Source organism: Apis cerana, linkage group LG12 (genome assembly GCF_029169275.1).
Source record: "Apis cerana isolate GH-2021 linkage group LG12, AcerK_1.0, whole genome shotgun sequence".
NCBI lineage: Eukaryota > Metazoa > Arthropoda > Insecta > Hymenoptera > Apidae > Apis > Apis cerana.
The window spans coordinates 9124887-9137302 of NC_083863.1; the positions used below are offsets into that span (position 1 = coordinate 9124887).

At 40.0% G+C, this 12416-nt stretch overlaps 1 protein-coding gene across 6 annotated transcripts in view; it reads right to left on the minus strand.

Annotated features, from left to right (window-relative positions):
• LOC107998375 (fasciclin-3) overlaps positions 1-12416 on the minus strand; it is a 295808-nt gene that overhangs the window by 15346 nt on the left and 268046 nt on the right. For 3 of the 6 annotated variants that reach the window (XM_062083099.1, XM_062083097.1, XM_062083101.1), the window contains exons 2-7: positions 4054-4380; positions 3283-3417; positions 2980-3168; positions 2551-2735; positions 769-910; positions 71-121 (exon numbers count right to left, since the gene is read on the minus strand). In XM_062083099.1, the coding sequence (XP_061939083.1) occupies positions 71-121; positions 769-910; positions 2551-2735; positions 2980-3168; positions 3283-3417; positions 4054-4380 (1029 nt within the window). The remainder of the gene's footprint in view (positions 1-70; positions 122-768; positions 911-2550; positions 2736-2979; positions 3169-3282; positions 3418-4053; positions 4381-12416) is intronic. The other 3 variants (XM_062083100.1, XM_017057622.3, XM_062083102.1) reach the window with 1 other exon arrangement.

Here is a 12416-nt window from a genome sequence, read left to right on the forward strand (position 1 = left end):
TTACGGAACTCGACGCGCGGAGAACTACATCGAACTACTTACGTATAATAATTTGAAAGAATGACATTACCTAGTGCGTGCATGTGTTCGGAGAGCTTACCATAGAAGTGACCGAACGGCCCTGCGTGAGAGCATGCGGTGAAGGTAATCGATATGATTAGAAATACGTAGCGGATATGAGATAGATGGAGATAAAACGATAAAAGAGAAAAAGGGGGGGGGAAGGGAAGTAATAATAATAATAATAATTCTAATTCGTATATTCGGTGTAATCGGCAATGACGGCCATCGCGCGATGGTACAATACGTGAAAGTGACAACGAGTATGACGTGAACCGATAGACAGGTGGTGAGTATGCTCGATCGGATGAAATGCTGGTGACGAACGCGCCAAGTGCGAAAACTAACAGAATGATCGACAGCTACCAATGAATTTCAAATCGGTCTTTATTCGTTCTCGTTAATACGACGATATTCGATCATCGTTAATATCCACGTTATACGCGAGTGTAAAAAATTAATTCTTAACGTTTGTAACGTTATATTTTTATCTCTCTCTCTTTTCTTTGAGATAAATTCCATAAGGCTGCTTTTTCGAAATTATCGTATCGCGAGTGAAATTCTATTTCTATCTTTTCCTTTTTTTCTTTTCTATGTCACGATGTTTTAACGCAAATAAAGTTGCTACTCTTGTGCACAGTGAGATCAAGCGAATTTTACGATTATATCGAATCGTAACCCGTAGGAGATGGGTCTCGATGGCTTTACCTGCAGGTTCTGTGGCTGTCGACAAAATGATACGATATTCGTAAGCTCCTTCGCCGTTGCGGGCTTCCAGGATATATTCCTTCTCCGTGTCGGATTTTTGCACACTGTCGATCGTCAGGATTACGCTCCACGCTCCTCTTCCCTACAAGATTACGAATTCCTTTATATCGTTTAAAATTCCTTATCAAAGAAACCGCACGTCCTCAACCTTAAAACCGATTATTATTCACCGTGTATAAAAATTCTCGTGCAACGCGTTTCTGGATCAATGTGTTGTTTAAACAGTAAAAAAAGAAGAAAATAAATAAATAAATAAATAAAAATAAAAAAGAAGAAAGAAAGAAAGAACAAGGGAAAAAGAGTGCAAGTTTCGCCGATATCAATTGCCTTTCCAATTGAAAATTGATTCGCATTCATCGATACCAGTTCGATTGCCAGTTCCCAGATGGCCTTTTGAGGGCTGTTCATGCTATGCTGTTCGCCAAGCGGTTTCGATCAGGTCGTTTCGTCCTTTTATTGGTTTCTTCCGCAACGATGCTCATTTAGAGCCTTTCGCGGTATCGAACTTGTCGAGCATTGTTTCGAAATGTTTTCTACTTCGTTTTTCCAATGACCGGAGGTCAAGTGCTGTTCACGTTTAAGTGACACTTTGATTTCAATCTCTCGATATTTTATATATATATACACACATTCAATTTGAACGAATTTCGCGAGCCGATATTTCCACGAATTTTAATTTAATCGTGATATTTCGTTTCGCTTCGCAACGTTATTCTTCGATCCCATTATTATTGTAATTCTTTCCCCCTGGATCAAGAGGTTCGAGGTATCTCGAACTCTTTTATAAGAGAATTGTATTATCGATATTTTACGAAACTTCCTTTTTTTAAATAAAATTTAGATAGATATCTTATATCAAGTCAAATCAACAAGAATAATTTTATTGTTCGAAGGAGAGAGGAGGAGATTTCTAATTCTTCCGGAACATTTCTTCCCCCACTGTTGTGCGCAAAATAAGTTTCGACACCGATAGCCGATGTATTATCTCGGATGATTTCACCGAACGAATTGTAGCATCTGAATCGAGTGGAATTTCATTAAAGCTGTTTGATTAGAGAGAGGAACTTTGCGAGTCACGCGAATGTATAAAAACCGCCTAAGTGCACAAGGCGAAAATCGATGCTCTGGAATGTAGAATCTTTGTTCCATTACCTTCGCTCTTTATTCTCCTTCATTTCGACCCTTCATCGTCGATCGTTCCGTTCTCCAATTTACTCTTTCCTTGTTTTTTCTTTTTTCTTTTTTTTTTTTACGAGAAAACTCTCTCTCTCTCTCTCTCTTTATCAAATTATACGTTTCAATATTTATTCCATCGTACTTTCTATCGATAATTCAACCTCTGCCTTTTCAACGAATTAATTTTTCGCGTTGTTTCCTTATTTTCGTTGGAAGTTTTTAATCACCGTCGATGAAATTCAATATCAATTTATCATTCGAGCAGTTCGAGCACCGTTCGAATCAGCTCAGAATTTTCATAGTCCGACGATCGATCTTTCTTAAGTAGAGGAATATTTTATTCATAATATGAATTGAACGAGAAATTTTTAAGATAAGATACATAAGGTACACAATTTCTCGATTTATTTAACTGAACACTAATTGAATTTGATCAATCATACGCGAGGTATATAAATACCTAATGTTTCTGAAAAGGCAATCGATTGTTAATAATAATACTTTAAATATAAAATTTAAATCGTAAGAATTAATCGAACAATTTACCAGATCCACAGCGGTCGAAGTTTCGAGTCGATTGCTTTCATCCGGACGTCCCTCGTTGATTATCTCATTGTTCACACGCCATAAAAAACGCGGCCTAGGATTCGCGTAAACGGTCACGTTCACGATTCCCTGCCGTCCAATTACGTATCCAAATCGTTCAATCGTTGGCTGAGGTTGAGGAGGATCTAATAAAAACAATTTTCCCCTTTTCATCTTTTTTTTCAAAAGTTCATAGGTGCGCGTAAAAAAAAAAAAAAAAGAAAACCACCTTCGAAAGTTAAAAACTCATTCGTCGCCTCTGCTCCGTCTCGAGAATTAAGAAAAAAAGCGAAAAAGAAAAGAAAAAAACAACGAAACGATCAGAGAACGAACGAAGAAGTTATTTGCAGAAAAGTCCATCGAAATTATTTCGAGCCATATATCACTTACAGTAGACCTGCAGTTGCATGGTGGTTTCTTTAGGCCGGTCGAGGGCGATGTGACCGGCGACGCATCGAAGAACTTTCCCGTTGTCGGTCCAGTCCAAGGCGCGCGATGCATTTTGCACGGCCAGTGAATTATCGTCCACGTTCGAGTCGTAAATCGTTGGCCTTTCCTCGTTGCCGATTGGTTCGTCGTCTAACGTTTCGAAACGAGGGAACGCGTTATAAGTTTATATTTGGAAAGAAAAAGAAGGGAAAGAATTAAAGTTGATCAAAAATTTCCCCCATCCTCCCCCGCACGACTAATTACCGAGGAACAAAGAAACGTTGGCCGCTGGACGTCCGCCTGGCGCGCTGCAACTCACTTCCAATTTTTCTCCCTTCCTATATATATTTCTTCCATCCGATCCTTGACTAGTGTGAAGCTCTGGATTATTCGGCGGTTCTGTAAATCGAGTTCCAAGCATTAATTATTCGCTTCGGTTCCGCAACAACGGAACGTTGAATTTTCGCATCTAGAGTCGAGCTTTAAAAACGCGCGTCGAATCTCGTTAATCCTCTCGCCATCGAGGAGGAAAAAACTTGCAGATCTTTATTTAAATTCGTTTCGAAACATCTCTCTCTCTCTCTCTCTCTCTCTCGGTCATAGCCCGTTTTCATCATTTATCTCTATCGACTTTATCTGAAAACAGTAATTTCCTTTCGCGTACCTCCCCCTCCACCCACCCACCTCTCTCGCGTAAGCAATTCTCTTAACGAAGATTAATTAGTTCTCGAATTCTCCCACACACGTAGACAACGACGACGGTTATATTTTTCACATTCACGGGGGGATATACTTTCCTCGGGCAAGTAACGTCACGAAGTTTCACACCGATTTTCTCATTAATTTCTCGAAAAGGGAAACCTCGACGTAAAAACGGCGACGATTAATTACGAGCGGGTTAACGACGGGTTAACGTCTTTTAATTATTAGCTCGACTCGTTTCAACTCGACTCGAATCAAATTAAAAATCGACGTATGTCGTTCTATTATCGGTGATTACGAGGATAGATAATATTATCTATATTGGATACGCACTGGCAACGATGATCCTCATGGATGCCTGCTCCTCCGATCGGCTGTCGGTCGTGGTCAGGGTGCATTTGAATATTCCATCGTGGCTTTCCTTGATCTTGGCTATGCGAACACCGCATTGGCCCGCCTCCGTTCCCTCGCCGTAATACTCGATGCCGTCTTCGGGCGGCTGTCCCTTCGACAGCACTATTCCACCTTCCTCCCCAGGTATCTCGACGCGGCACACCCGAAGCGGTCTACCCACTCTGCACAAAATTTGCAGGCTCTCGCCCAATCGGACGGCCGTCGGTCGTTTTGGCTCGATGTCCACGACTAGGTTCGATTTCGATGCTGAAAATGATTAAGAGAAAGGATTATCTTAAAATGCTGTTCCATTATCTATTTTTTAAATTATTTTACGTGCAAATATTCGGGAGTGGTTTTATCGAGGTTTAATTAAGTAGAAAACAAGGAAGGTATACGAAGGGGAAAGGTGTTTAATTTATGGAACGCGTGTCTCGTTTCAACGGGCTCGTAAGTTGTAATATGATCGAGAAGACGCGTAAAAGCGCGCCTTCATCGACTTTATCGTGAAGATTTAATGCCTCGAAATTTCCACCTCGTCCCAGAAAACGATTTTAATTTTAATTCTTCGAATTCGTCTGGTATAGCAAGATGATACGAATCGTATCGAGACAACATTTTTCAACACTTTGAAATATTCGCGTCGAGTCGTAAAAACTCGCGTAAGAATAAAAAGCACGAAAATATTTCGTACTTTTTACGCTCTTTCTTTACGATTTCTTCCTTTATCCCTCAACTCCATGGAATTGATTCCCTTTGTAGAATCTTTCTATCCTATTTCTTTACACCGTTAATTTCCCCCTTCTCGAATTTTTCAACTTTACCGCGTAATCGTTAAATTCAAAACGTTCGTCTCTCTCTCTTTCTCTCCTTCGTGATTCATATTCCTCGAATACATTGCGAAAATTCTTCACTGTCTTTAGTTTTAATCCCCGCTCGATTTCATACGGATCGTAAATTTCCGCGGTATCGAAACAGCAGCTAATCTCGAACGCATTGCCGGTGAATTTTAATCTGCATTCCTGCCAGGATACGTGTGGCGACACGAAGCGACAGGGAGACAATTATAGCGCTGGATTGAACGGTGCTTTAAGATTTATGAGACAAACACGAAAGTTGATTAAATTCTGCCCTCGAAAGAAATTTTCAAACGCCGAAAGAAAAGAAAGGAAGAAAGGAAGAAAAATATACAAGGAAAAAAATTTCATTAGAAATTTATAAAAATTCACATTAAACGATAATGAAAAATTTTTTTGCAAAAACCATTTTAATAATCCGCATTGGATGCTCCACGATAATAATTTCCAAGCGAAAACAATCCCGAAATTAAATAAAAGCTTACGCGCACACCACACGAAATTGCAGCATATTCAAATTAATCGCTTCCACCCTTGTTTTACCGTTTTATCGATTTATCGACTAATCAAACAACGCAAGATTACCTTTCCTCTCTCCTTCCAATCAAATTTCCCTATATTTAGCCCACGATTCCAAATAGATCGTTCGTCTACAACAACAACGAAAAAAAAAAAGGAGAAAGTCGAGAAATTTTCTTTCGAACCTATCCCTATCGCTTTTTACCAAACTTTTCCTGGTAATTGTGCCGGGTATGTAACGGATAACGAGAAGTAGCCGACAGTCTGGTTGTATCGTAAATGAACAAAAGTTTCCGCGCAAAAAGCTTGGAAAGTATCGAGCTGTACCTGCAACCAGTTCCAGAAGAGGAACGAAGAGAGTTAAGGGGAGGGGGTGAAATGGATTCCTGGTCGAAAAGTGAGAACGTGTACCACAATATTCCATTAGTAACCGTATTGTCAAATCCGACGTTCGATATTTTCCTATTACAAAAGTGAGTCACGTTCGTGAAATCATTCGAATAAAAATTCTTCCATTCTTCGTCGCAATCTAATTTTTTTCTCTTTTCCCTTTTTTTACTTTTAAAATTCAATTTTTATTTTTATCGTCGAATCAATCTCGATGGATTTTAGAGACGAATATCCCTATGGGATTCGTCCAAAAAATAATTAAAATCTTTTCGATAAAATGATCCGATTCTTCTCGATTTTTATCGTTTTTTCCCCATTCCTTTTCGTTCTTTCGCTATTCGTATACGAGTAAATATAATATATATGTATATATTTTTGACCGGAGCGTAAAAGGGGTTGAACATTATACGCGGAAACCGAATTTCAGGTTAGTTCGTTACAGGCGTCCGCGATTACTTCGCGAGCAACGGCACGCGAAAAACGAGAAACAGGCTTACGAGCGACTGTTCTGCAACAAATTAAATTCTAGAGAAAATTGGTTCATTATCCGCGCGAACGTTGCGGGGTGTAATGCAGTTTGTTGGTAGAATCGAATGAGGAACCGCGTGTGGTAGGTACTCGCGGTCTCTCGCGAATTTATTATATCGTCCCATCGAGCTCTGAATTTCGCTCCTCCTCCTTTGTAACTCGATAAACCGTGACTCGATTCTTGTGAAATTACATCTCGACAATTAGGGAATTGCATCCTTTCCCCCGGTTTACGTAATCATTTCTTTTGTTCCAACAGCAAATCCTCGCGTATCTCGTGTTCACTCCCGTCGAAACAGAATTCCATTTTTTCCTCCCCCTCCTCCCCCGTTTCTTTTTACACCCCGCTTACGGAAAGGATCTTTGTCACAATATTTGATCAAAACTCTTTTTTTTTATTCACTCTTGAAGAAACTAATTTCATTCGTTTCGAGGTATAATATATACACAGAACGAAGAGAAGAGAGGAGAAGATGGAAGGGAGAATTCTCATCTTCCACTTTTCATCTTTGTATACAGTTGCAACAGTGGTACATACGATTATTTAAATCCGAATTTTTACATTCGCGATAAAAATCGACAAATCGTTCCGTTCCTCTTCCCCTCGTTAATTCCATCGAGAGTCAACCACGGAATCATCCATCCACGCGTAACGCAGCCATAAATCATCAAGATCATATGTATCGTCCCGATCGTAAAGTCTAATTTATATAATTGACGTATGGATCGCGAGACGAGCAACGTACAATGCAATACGCTTGGATGAACGAGGTCGAATTTCGTTGGAGGGCTCATAAGCCGCATCAATCTCGCGGGTTGGGAACAAGCGGGCCCCTCTCGGCCGGGTCGAACGTGGCCCGATCTCGTGCACGCTACGACGCCATTATGATAATGGCGACCGAGGAAATATGATAAACCGGGCGTGGCGCGAATAACGATTATCATATTTCATCTCTGCTTGACGGATCGAATAATAACTAGCCACGAATTGTATCGGCCTCTTCTTCCTCTTCCTCTTCCCCTTCTTCTTAAAGGGGTGTTGTTCGTCATCCACGTGTCGCGGGCCAGACTTTGTTTTGCCCGCGAGTCAGAATGCTCGTTGCTTTTTCTTCGCCGTTTCGTGTATATGGATGGAATACGGGAAGGGGGAAGGGATGGTAGATAGATAAGCAAGCGAGTGGTTTATAAATTTATGCGCCATAATTTTTTTCTGAGTTTATATACACAACGATGAAGTTTCCCGATAAATTTGTAACAGGGAGGAAGAATTTTTTTTAATTTTTTTAAGTAATTCTCCTTTCCATTCCTCCGTTTCGTTGGAATTACATTAATACACATTGGGACGTCTCTTTGATTTTTGAAAGTATTCGACAAATAATACGCGAAGGAAAAGAATTGTACGCGGTACAGTAGTTGAAACGAAGATATTCTTTTCATCGATGAAAGGACATCGTGGTTCTTTTTCTTTCCTCTTCTTTTTTACAAAGTTAAAAGAAGTGGACGAAAAGCCACTTTTGTTTCCTTAGATTGATTTATTTAAAATGCTTGATTAAATCCTGTCCTCTGTATTCGTTCGCGATTGTAATCTTTTTCTCTCTTTTTTTTTGCGACGAGGCGCAAAAAAGGCGCTTTCATTTCGTCCAACGAAGGAATTCGCTAAGCGATTTTCTTAAGAACAAACCCTTCTCAAACTTGTCCATTGTTCTATCCTATTATAGGGCTCGATACTACGAATGCTTGAAAACATTTTTTTTTTTTAATCTCATTCGTGCATCGATGTCTCGCGCTTCCTTGTTTTTACTTTACCATCGCGGTATCTACTTCTCGCGCGATATTCATTCTTATTATCTCCTCGAGGTAATCTCCCTTACTCTTTCCTCCCAATCTCTTCCCTCGTTTGAAGCTGGGGGGAAAATAGTGGTGCGATTTCAAAAGAAATCGTCGAGCCACTCGAGACTCTTTCAGCCTTGTCCTTAGAAGAGTCTTGTTATATCTTCTTTTCTTGAGAATCTCTCTTAAAACAGAGAAAGTGGCTCTTTCAATCGTGTCACGTGAAATCATCAATTAGAAAAAAAGAAGAAAAGAAGACAATCTCCTTGCTATCTATATTAAAACAAAAATCACCTCTAATTGTAATTAATTTAATCTCCTCTCGTCTCTTACGATTCACGCAAAGCAATTCAATGACAAGTATCATTTTATATTCGATACGATTAAAATTCAAGAGTTTGTTTGACGAATACACGCGGTTGTAAACGCGGATAGGTCTGGTTAGTTTTCGACCCATCCCATGTAATGAACGTGAGCCCATAAATTCTATTTGATTTTCGTGGCCATCAATTTGTTATGGGTGACGTCGTGATCTAATTTGAAACGCCTCCGCCCACCTCCATTTACCAGGAGGAGGAGGAGGAGGAGCAGGAGGAGGGCCGCGTATTTCGAAAACCGCAGCAACAGATGCGATGATTTGTGGACAGTTGCGCGCATCGGCGCCCCTCTCAGATTGATGCGATCCTCCCCAACCGATCTATGAATCGAATTCAAATTTCGAGTATACAGAGAAAACCTTGCCTAAATTCTTTGCTAAATTTTGCTAAATTCTTGCCTAAATTTTTTGGGAAGGAGGAGGGAATGTTAAATGCATTCAAAGGTGCGTGTTTTTTCCTCGAATCTTGCAAAGAGAAATGTGTATCGTAAAAAAAAAAAAGAAAAAAGGATAAGAGAAATAGAGACGGTTGAGTGGAGAATCACGAGGGAGTTTCATTGTCGAAGAGGAGCATGCCCCGAAGGTTAAGTCGCGTTTCCGTTCAAAGCGGGAGCGATCCGTTCCACGTTGCATCGCGAAGGAAGAACACAAAGCGATACACCAATAATCATACTCGTTCCCACGAGTATACCACTTTCTTTCAAAGTTTTCGTCGTCGTCGGAACCGCGTCCATGGCGGACAAAGGCGGTAGAGGGAACGAATGGACATTGGATGGATCGTTGCCAGGTTCAATTTGCGTGTCGATGACGAGTTTCCTCCTCTTTGCGAGAATTTCTAAAAAAAGAAGAGAAAAGAAAAGAAAAAAGGACCTGCTTTCTTTAACTTTGAATTTTTTCATTTATTCTTCTTCTCATACCGAACGAAAGAATCGCGATTCTTCTTTTCTGTTTTTTTTTCTTCTTTTTTCTTCTTTGGAGCACGCGTGTAATCGCGAATGGGATGAAAACGGGACGCAAAGAGGAATAAAATTAGTGTGCACGGGGGTGTAAAATTGCAAGAGGAATCAAGAGAGTCGAAAATATATACGTCGTAAAAAAAAAATATATATAATAATTCTCGTGGTTACAATTAAAACCAGAGGATTGACAGAATTTCTCTTTCTCGAGAGTTTAAGCAACGACTTTTTTCCTACGAATTAATTTTTTTTTCACTCGAATTAGTCGAGCTGTTATTCGACGAGAAATAAGAAATCGATGGAAAGTATTCAAAGTGATATTTTTACGAGGATCACGATCAGGATTCCGATGGAATAATTTACAACCACGTCCCATCCAAAACTCGTAAATATTATTTAACCGAGAAATGTTTTAACATCCCTTCTTCCCCTCCCAGCTTCTTCTAGATCCGCCACAAGATTTATACATCCCGTGTAAAAAAATTCATTTTCATATACCCCATATACCCCATATACATATTTCCGGGGAGAGGGTGAGGGTATAACGCGAAAGAAACGGTGGTACGCGATTCACGTCGGTCGGTGATCCGGCCGCGACGCGAACGACGACTCTTAAATCCTACTTTCCCGGATGACATAATAACACCACGAGATAATCTCGGTTATATGAACGCGCGATGTATATACGCTTGTATACGCAATTTCCCACTGATTTCCAATTTTCTCCACCGTCTATTTTCGCCTCGTGTTTTCGCACACACGTAGTAGCATGTAATGTAATATTACAAGATACAGTGAAAAGAAAAAAAGAAAAAAAGGAAGAAAAATCAGGGAAAAAGATAATATGTAAATTTCTCTCGCCGAATTAATATTCCATCTTTTGTCGGGAAATTTCGTATATAATAAAGTTGATTCATAGCCTTGCGATCGTATACGATCGAGTTTTCTAATTTAGAAATTATGTTTATGCCGATGAGCAAATTTTCTTTCAAATAATTGAAAAACTTAACGAAACGAGATAGCTCGAAAAATATCAACGTTTGAAAAAAATTTCTCTGAAAGATATTCTCTTAATTATTATGTTGTTCTCTTAATTATTATCCGGGACAAAAAAGTTAATCAAAGAAAGACGAACGCAAGTTGGAGGAACGCAAGAGTAATAAAAGGAAGAGAGGGAAAGAACAAAGTGCGGAGGGTGTCAGAAAGGATGGTACAGCTACAGTCAGCTAATGTGTGCAAGTTGGGGTGGAATTAATCCTGGCACTTCTCCGGTATTAGATGATATTCCCTAACATCGCTAATTTCTCTCAGTGTACGAATATATTTACGCGAGAGAGGCCTCGTATACCATAGTCGTGACGCAGACGAGAGTGGACGAAACTCGATTTTCGTCGTAATCAGAGCGAAGTGCGGAGCCGTTGCACGCGGCTCTCCACGTTAAAATTCAAGGCAAGGATGTGTTTAAGGGAGGGAAGTGTGGTCGGTGGATATTAACTGGCAGTGGCGATTCGTTAGCCCGTGTTCCTCGAGGAGGAGGAGAAGGGGAGGTAGATGTAGTTTTCGAACTGCAGCTATGCGTCCTTAATTTTTATACCGGTTTAATTTATCCTACCGCTTCTTGTTTCCCTGCCAGTTTGTTTTCTTTTTTCCTCTCCGCTCTCTTCTTTTTTTTCTTTCCATTTCAACTTTTCGCGCGTAACTTTGAAGCTAACGTTACACGAAGCTTTCCAGAATTATAGATATTTTTACCCTTTCGATCGAAGGGAAAAATCTTTCTATATTTTAATTTTTCACGTAAAAATAAATTGTAAATTTGTTCGTTCTCCCTCCTCCGTATACCTTTCTCCATATATCTTTTCGTTTCTTCATTCTCGAACGACGAGTCCGCATCAAAGATCGATTCGAATCGTTGGTGAAATGAAAATTTCCCTCAAGATCGTTTCGTCTCGATTCCTCCTCCTTCCCTTCGATAAAACGATCCTAATTCCAGGAGAAAGGTCGGCGGTCTCGTTCGGTTTCCGGTAAGCTGCGTGGAAAAGTATTACGAGCGAAACAAGAGCGCGCATGCGAAAAAAGGGAGCTCGACGGAAAAAGTTTGCGCTTTATAAGAGGGAAAACACGACTATCGAGTAGGAGGAGAGCAGAGAAAAGGGGAGGGGAAAGAAGAGAAAGAGAGAGAGAGAGAGAGAGAGTAACTCTCTACGTTTCCAATCCCCAGAGCTTTTTTCCAGACCAACCGAGCAAGGAAAAGAGTACATCATTCAAGCCCAGGGAAAATAGAGCAATCTTGTGACACATGGGAAATCCATGCATTACCTGTACCATATTCGTGTGTGCAACTTACTCACGAATGCATTGCATTTTTCCACGGCGAATCGACTCGCGCGACTTTTCTGGCCCGCCATATCCCCCTTTTGCGATCAGAAAATGGATTCATTCGGCCATTTGTCCCGTATTTGATGGCTTAATGACGGAGTGTCAGCCAAGTTAAAAGGTCGTTTCCACTATTTTTAACAATTAGCCATCCTGTGAAATATTGGTGAAAAGTGGCGAGGAAAAGTGGTTATTTTCGTCGATGGATGTTAAAAAGGAAGAATGGGGGAGCGAGGGAGGGGGTGTAGTTTGATCGGATTTTTATTCACGGATCGTTTAGCGGGAAAAATATTTTGAACGATCATTTAATAATTATCGAAGAATAAATATAGAAAGGATGTTTCACGGAACGTCGTTTATTATATTTTACAAAAATAAATAAACAGATATATTTGATATAATCCAATGGATAATTTCATATTAATCGCTCTCCATAAATCAAATAATACCCTCCCTTTTTATACCCATTCACTC